At 38.8% G+C, this 8,602-nt stretch overlaps 1 protein-coding gene across 1 annotated transcript in view; it reads left to right on the top strand.

Moving 5' to 3' along the window:
• Positions 1-2,301: 2,301 nt before the first annotated feature.
• The window catches only part of LOC105445738 (plastin-3), a 38,521-nt gene continuing 32,220 nt past the window's right edge, over positions 2,302-8,602 (top strand). The window contains exons 1-2 of the mRNA XM_030992855.1: positions 2,302-2,481; positions 7,192-7,362. Of these exons, the coding sequence (XP_030848715.1) occupies positions 7,318-7,362 (45 nt within the window). The 5' untranslated portion in view covers positions 2,302-2,481; positions 7,192-7,317. The remainder of the gene's footprint in view (positions 2,482-7,191; positions 7,363-8,602) is intronic.

Genomic DNA, 8,602 nt, shown 5'->3' with positions numbered 1-8,602 from the left:
AAAAGAAGAAAGTAAAGTGAGACAAGAAGAATTCAAATTGGAAATATTTATCAATTATAGTCAAAGGCAATGTAACTGATAAATGTATATGATATGCTTGAATTGTTTGTGATTTTCATTGGATTTTAATACAACACATTGTGTTGTATTATCGCATTAGGCACTCACCTGCCCCCCCCCCCCGGCCCCCAGGATCGGGCCTTCTTTTCTTCTTGAATATCTTGAAGTGTTTCCACAGGCTCCAGAAAGGGCATATATACTGTAGAATTGCAAGGAAATGCAAGGAGGATATTTGGTTAAACTGTGTACAAGGAAAATGAAACGCTGCAATCTGATTTAAACATCTGAAATATATTTGTTTTATCAGTAACGGAGGCTAACGACGATATCTTGACAATTACCTAGTTGAGACTTTTTTCCTGTTGCAAGGGCACACATCGTATAGATTGGCAAAAACTTATCAAAACGTTTGTCTTTATTGGAAGCTCGGATATCTGATAATCTTAACACTGCCTTTTATCTTCACGTCTAAAACATATTTGTTTAAGTCAAGTAGCACAGGCTCATGACAGAGATATCTTGACAACTAACTCGCCCTTGTGTCAACATTGTGGTGCGGAACAATCGTACGTTGTTTGTTTTTGACGCGGGCCTTTTGTTTCTTAGGTTGCCGGGCAAAGTGTGTGTGTCTGAAGGGGGAGAAGGAGGGGGAGGAGGAGGAGGAGGAGGAGGAGGAGGAGGAGGAGGAGGAGGAGGAGGAGGAGGAGGAAGAGGAGGAGAAGAAGAAGAAGAAGAAGAAGAAGAAGAAGAAGAAGAAGGAGAAGAAGAAAGGAAGAAGAAGAAGAAGAAGAAGAAGAAGAAGAAGGAGAAGAAGAAAGGAAGAAGAAGAAGAAGAAGAAGAAGAAGAAGAAGAAGAAGAAGAAGAAAGAAGAAGAAGAAGAAGAAGAAGAAAGGAAGAAGAAGAAGAAGAAGAAGAAGAAGAAGAAGAAGAAGAAAAAGAAGAAGAAGAAGAAGAAAGAAGAAGAAGAAGAAGAAGAAGAAGAAGAAGAAGAAGTGTGTGTCTGAAGGCGGAGAAGGAGGGGGAGGAGGAGGAGGAGGAGGAGGAGGAGGAGGAGGAGGAAGAGGAGGAGAAGAAGAAGAAGAAGAAGAAGAAGGAGAAGAAGAAAGAAGAAGAAGAAGAAGAAGAAGAAGAAGAAGAAGAAGAAGAAGAAGAAGAAGAAGAAGAAGAAGAAGAAGAAGAAGGAGAAGAAGAAAGGAAGAAGAAGAAGAAGAAGAAGAAGAAGAAGAAAGAAGAAGAAGAAGAAGAAGAAAAAGAAGAAGAAGAAGAAAAGAAGAAGAAGAAGAAGAAGAAGAAGAAGAAGAAGTAGGAGGAAGAGGAAGAAAAAGACAATATCAATAGGGAAATAAGCCTCTAGTCTCATTATCATCAATGTTAGTATCATCATTATCAGCAGCAGCAGCATCATGAAAATAATAAAAATGACAATTAAAATTTATATTACCATGATTACATGTATTATCATTAATTGTTACCATTATCTTATGATCATTAAGATTTTTTACTCTTTGCGTGTCACAACTTTACCTCAATTAAACAAATCTATGAGGAGGGACCAGGGCAAATAGCTCCCCCCCCCCACCCCCACCCTGGGTTCCCTCGGCCGAACACAAAACAATCCTCAACTCATTCTGTAATTGAACTAGGAATAGCATATACTTGAAGTTTGAACAAAACATTTATGTTTTTTTAATGGTAATTACCTCTTTGAAAACCGATTAATCTCTGGAATTTTCATCCCATCGGCTTCCGGATACGCAGTGTAGCTAATTCCTGCCGTTTCCTTATTTGGTGAACTACTATTAAACGAAGCCCTATAAGCTGGCAATTATCTATATAGTCATCTCACTAGAGTAGACTCACTTCAATCTTTACTCAAACTTCCGCTTATTTTACACCACTCAACTCTAGATCTACACGACGCGTTGTGTGTGATTGTAGCCTTACGGACTGAAGTTAGAGTATACAAAATCAATTGCTAACAATTTGCAACAAAGATAGATAGATATTTAAATACATTATAGATTAATAAAAATACCTTTTTATTGAATTAAAATATATATTCCTTCATTAAATAATACTTTATGATTATTTAAAATAAAAAATAAATCAAAAACGAATAATTAAAATGACTATATTTTAATAATTTTGTTAAGGATTAAATTGGCAATGTAATGCAAACGTGACTCCTACACTCCGATCTAATATATGCGGAACCAACATCTACAGGTTGTTTTTCTCATTGTTGCACCTACTTCCGGCCGTGTGTACGTGTGTTATCAGATCGTCAGTTAGAATCATTTCCTACTTCTGAAATGATCGCAAAGTGAAAGGAAAACTGATGTTTCACCTCCTTTGGTTTTTATCAGGATTTATTCAGCTCACAATCGTGGACGAGAGAAGTCTTATCATCACCATAGCAGGTAATTATATCGTTGCTTTGCTTGATTTCGAATGTACCTCCGGTCTTTGCATTTTCAATTTCAGGCAAAGAAAATGTCCATGCCTTGAATTGTTCCTTGGACCATGGCCAGGCTTTACAAGCAGCCTACGCCCAGCGCAGGCCGCTCTATGTAGCACCGTACGTTGCACTGCGAGCTGCAGATGCCCCGCCATGAACTTAATTCGGCCACGGAATTGAAGGATCTATTCTAGAATTCTAGATCTGGAGCTGGTTTAGTTATGACCAGGCCAGGAAACATATAAATTTCGAAGTTTCTATTGTCTGTTTAATTTAAGAAGTGAGTTCTATCAAGCTCTTGTTATTTGTATCTAGATCTATATTCTAGATCGAGATAAAAGTTGAAACAAAGTCAAACTTCAGTCTTGAGAAGTTGCGTACTTGACACATGCACAGTTACAGGAATCAGGAGAAAAGGAAATTCATGTTTGAGACCATTTTCTTCACTCATTTTTTTTGTTTTTAGTGAATACAGACTACAGACTGTACAAATGTAGATTCAAGATCAATGTGTGACAGAAAGTGTTTCAGAGCATTTTATTTTAATTGGCCATGTTGCATGTTGATGTTAGGTGCTCACAATTCTTCTTCTTTTTCTTCCTTTTCTTCTTCTTCTTCTTTTTATTTTTCTTCCTTTTCTTCTTCTTCTTCTTCTTCTTCTTCTTCTTTTTCTTCTTCTTCTTCTTCTTCTTCTTCTTCTTCTTCTTCTTCTTCTTCTTTTTCTTCCTTTTCTTTTTCTTCCTGTTCTTCTTTTTTATTTCTTCTAGTTCTACTTCTTCCTCTTCTCCTTCTTCCGTTTCCTCTTCCTTTTCTTCATCTTCCTTTTCTTCATCTTCCTTTTCTTCATCTTCTTCTTGTTCTTTTTACCCTCTTCTCCTTCTCCTTCTTCTTCTTCATCATCATCATCACATCAGCTCCCTTTTATTCTGTTGGCCTACCTTGGCTATCCAGAAATGCATGTAGACCCTGCCCCACAGTTTACATACATGTACAACCTGTACATGTACATGTATTTCCATTAAAGAGAAGGTTGAGTTCTGGGAAGAGGTGAAAAATAAATTGTGAGCATTACTCATTCTTATTATAATGCAAGTGTGGAAGAACATCAGTTAAGACATATGTTCCCTGAAAAGCATGGCTCTCCAAATGCCTTCATATTCTAAATATGCATGTAACATCGTAAATATCGGGGGGGGGGGGGGCCGGCTTTTTACGCCACGTGTTCGTGTAGTCCCATATACATCTTTCTGTGCAAGTGTTTGTAACTTTACCAAAACTTGGTCACATTTCTTATCATTTTGATGATTCCAGAACCTTGCAATACACACAAACTCTTACATGCTAGATGATCAACCTTTTCTGGTCAGTTCCACACCGTTTCTTTCACAATGCAATCGCATGACCAGAACTCAACTTCATCTTTAACTCTTCAGTTGCTTTCTTTGCCTCTATGCACAGTCATTCCTTTGCCACACTTGCAACTGTGCACACAACAGAAGGCACCAAATGACGAAAGGGTTGCTACATGTTTACATACATGTACAGTACCGTATTCAGTAATGCATCACAGTGGCTCATGTCCAGTCTTGAGACTCTTGGTATTTTGTAAGCTCCATGACAACCCATAACGCTGGTATCTTGCACAAGAAACAGTAAAACGATCGTAAAGGCAGCCTTTGATATGTCCATCCCATGATAAATGTATTGTGGCACAGTAGGCCCGTCTTCACTATCTCGAGATTGCCAAATATCCAGCTATTTGAACTATCCCGATCGCAAACTATCCAGCTATTTGCGTCTTCATTAGACCGAAGTAGCAAATTAGCTGGATAGTTGGTCGGGATAATATCCCAAGATATCTCGGTCTAGTTTGCAAAATATCCCACTATTTCCGAACTAGCGGGATAGTTTACGACCGTCTTCATTAGACCGAAGTCCGGAGTCAAATATCCCGATCCCATCATGCACAACGATTTCCGGTTCGCACTATGTCGAGATTGCCAAATATCCAGCTATTTGAACTATCCCGATCGCAAACTATCCAGCTAATTTACGTCTTCATCAGACCGAAGTAGCAATTAGAAGGATATTTGGTCAGGATTGTCATCCCAAGATATCTTGGGATAGTTTGCAAAATATCCAGCTATTTGTCCCGTGCGTCTTCACAAGACCGAAGAATCGCAATACGCGCTAACGCTGAGCAAAATATCTTGAGATAATTTCTCAAGGTCGAGTTTTAAGTTATGAGGTCGAATTTAGAGATAGTGAAGACGCGATTTGTTACTTCGTGATTATTTCCCAAATCAGAAATAGCGGGCTATTTGGCAATCTCGAGATGATGAAGACGCGCCTACTGGGTCTATTGGTGCCTAAATTGTTTTGTGCAAAATTGCTTGTTTGTCATGTACAAAAATATCTCTAATTTCTGCTTTCCTCTCAAGACTCAAGTGCCTTCTCCCTTGGGCCACTACTCATATTAATTTATTAGGGATAGCATCCTACATGTACATGCATTTACATACAGTACTGTACATCATTACATGTACAGTGTGCCTTCGAGAGCAAATAAACCCTCCTATTAAATTCATACAATTTTTTGAAAAAGTGAAACTTTTGTAATTTTGTTTGTTGGAACAAATGGGAAAGTTTTCTGCCACTACAGCCCAGAAAAACTAGCGATTCATCCAATTTGACGAGCCCATACCTACAGTACATGCACAGTACATGTACATGTAGTGATTGTAACTTACAAAGATGCATGACTTTCTAGATTTTTGTCCGATTTCATAATTTTCATTCAAACTTTCACCCGTATGCTGACTGATTTTTCTGCTTTCTTCTAGATTATTTTGGTCTCAAGGTTGGATTTCCCTTAAAAATGAACAAATGAATTAATTAGAAGTGCATGACTTTGTGCTTTCATTCAAACTATCACTTGTATGCTTTTCTGATTTGTCTGCTTTCTTCTAAATTAGTTTGCTCTCTACCGGTATGTTGAATTTTCCTTTGTTCACTGGAGTACATTTATGTGTACATCAGCCGATTAAAGGTAAAGACCAGTTATGGTCATGCGATTGCATTGTGAAAGAAACGTTGTGGAATCTATCAGAAAAGGTTGATCATCTAGCATCTAGCATCTAGCATCTGCAAGGTTCTGGAATCATCAAAATGATAAGAAATTTGGCCCATTCTTCGTAAAGTTACAAGCACTATACACAGAAAGATGTATATGGGACTACCCTATATCTCTCACAGACCATGAGAGAAACAAATTTACTTAATATATGAATTAGTAGGCGGTTTCCCAGCAAATTTTGTATTATCATGTATTAGTCAAAACATATTCTTTCACATGATTGGTAATGAGAGCTTCCATTTCATTTTTTGAAATTGGGGCGTTTCCAATACTGGTCTTTACCTTTAATTTCAGTTTCATTAACAAATGAATGCAATCCATAAATGGTTTTGTGAAAGTGATATTTCCTGTGGAGTCTCTTCTTTAATCTGTAGTGCATGACTTGCATGCATGAGTGACACACTTTTGCTTTCATTATGATTTAGGGCCTGATTAGTTGAATGCGATACTTGTTGAAGCATATAATTTGTATGCACTGAACTTTTGAATGTCCATGATGCACATAGTACATGTACAGTGTACAGTTACAGTACCAGGAATTGTACGCAAGGTCAATCAAGTACTTTGAAATCAGGATACAGCCCTGGAAAATACTTCTATTCAGGATGTTGGCTTTATACACTGAACTTTAACACATACATGTACAGTATGTCCAATGTGAAACTCAAAAGTTTTTAAGCATTGAATAAATTAATTTACTTCCTTATCAACTCCATGAAATATTCGGCCTAAATTCACTTCTCAAGATCTCTTGTAGATCTACTCTTTCTTGTTTTTCACTCTCTCCTTCAATGTTTCTTTGGTCCTGTGCTACCTGTGTGTTTTCTCTCCCTCTCTCCCACTATCTCTCTTGTCTTCTCTCACATCTTTCTCTTTAATACACAGCTGCTATCTATTCACATGTACCCTCCCCTATACTCTCCCAATATTTTATCCAACTCCTTTTTGTTCTTTCACATCATTGTCAAGCCATTATGTCTTTTGGAATCCAATTTTTCTTTTCCTTTTCATTTGTCATTCCTTCTCTTTCCAAACCATCTTCCATATCTGCCCAATACTACTGTACCTTTAAGCTATGGTCACAAATTAGAGCAGCGACCGACTGATCAGTAGTATGCTCAGTCGCTGCTGGAATTTAGGCATCGCCCAGCGATTAGGTCGGTGCCCGGGCGGCGACCGCCCAGGTATCGAGCGTATTTTGGACGGCGAGTGAAAAGTGAGCAGGCGCCACCCAAATTTTAACTCCGCGGCGTCCGCGCTTAAACTTCAGCGGCGACCAAGCGATGCCCTAAAAATGAGCGGTGCCTGGGCGGCCGCCGCTCGGTGGCCGGGCAGCCGCCGGGCAGAAGCCGGGCAGAATTGGTTAAAAACTCGCCTCTCGGCGACCGAGCAGGCTATTTTGGGGTAATGTGACCATCACATTAGCCTCTGTGCCCAGTCTTCTTGTGCATACATGTACATGTACATGTACATGTAGCTATTATATCAATTAAAATCAGTTTCTTCACAATCTCTCATTTTTATCATCCATTACAGCCTCTGAAAGACGTAGAGAAAACAGGAACGGCTGTAAGATCTAATCTTACAACATCGAGAGAAGAGGAAAATACGTTCCTGCAGCACACTTCTTTGTAGAATATTCAGAGGAATACACAGACCAATATGGCGTTGACAGACGAGGCAGAAATCAGGGAATACTTCAATGAGGTTAGTTCTTTTGTTGATTCTCTCTTTTACTCTCTCTCTCTCTCTCTCTCTCACACACACTCTCAATCCCTCTCCTTCTCTCTCTCACTCTTTACTCTCTCTTTCTTTCCTTTTTTTTCTCTCTTTTTGTTTGTTTCCCTCTCTCTTTTTTATTTTTCTCTCTCTTTTGTTTTCGTTTCTTCCACACTTCCATCTGCAGTGAAAGTTGTACTGCATATGCAGAGGTCTACTTGTAAACTGTACACTATTTAGTCTATTTGTTGTACTTGTGCATGTATGTTTATTAGACCCGATTGAGGATAGACAGGGGCTGATGAGGATTACAAGTAATTACAATTCTAAATGCCAGTATAACAAAATGCCTGTTTGGGCATCGTTTTGAACGAAAAACTTGATAAAGAATCAGCATCATGTTCGAGTACGACATCATATCGTAGGAAAAATCATATGAGTGGGCGGGGCTTAACATAACTGGGCAGTCATGATTGGCAGGCTGTCATGTCAACTGATCCCGTCAAAACCAGTGTGTTTACAACATTTCTTTTAAACTATGTTGTTTGTCTGTACATGTACAGGTAGTGTAGGCTCCTTATTAAAGGCCCACTGCACTACTTGTAGCTACTTGCGCCCTCTTACAACAAACAATGCCTAATCGGTGACCATTGGTCCCCCATGATCCTCTTTTTCTTATGTTAACTGAGAGCTGAGTTGATGAGATAACCACCTGTCCAGTGACCTTGCAGGGCGCTCTAATCCCTCCTGTAAACTATGGCAGATAAGCTTTAAAGCTTTAAATAATGGTTCTTTATATTCACATTCTTTTTGAACAACGTTTCTTTAAATATTAAAGTTATCTTCTACTACTAGTCTGTATGCTCCTTTCACCTGTGATAATTCTTGTATGTTTTTTACAAGTTTCTTATGCATTTCCTGTAGTCTGAAATGCTCTACATGTAGGTGCAGATCAGACACCATACAGTTGTTCAAGCACAGAAGGGTATATTGTGTTTGACCTTTAAGAAAAGCGGATGACCTTTATCAAATAACCAGCTGTGAATGACTCATATCACTATATCTGGCTGGCTAGTGGCTACCTGTTAGTGTGACTAGTCTGCAAGAACAGACTCTTACAATGTAACCACAACAATCCACAAAGCCTTGAGCAGAGCCTAGATTATGTTTGAAGAAACTTTGTAGGCCTACTGTTTTCATTTTCACTTCTGCCAGTGCTGGAGCTTGG

This window comes from Strongylocentrotus purpuratus, unplaced genomic scaffold, assembly GCF_000002235.5.
Source record: "Strongylocentrotus purpuratus isolate Spur 01 unplaced genomic scaffold, Spur_5.0 spur5_scaffold_20, whole genome shotgun sequence".
NCBI lineage: Eukaryota > Metazoa > Echinodermata > Echinoidea > Camarodonta > Strongylocentrotidae > Strongylocentrotus > Strongylocentrotus purpuratus.
The sequence above is the reverse complement of the archived record's forward strand: the minus strand, read 5'-3'. Positions and strand labels throughout refer to the sequence as shown.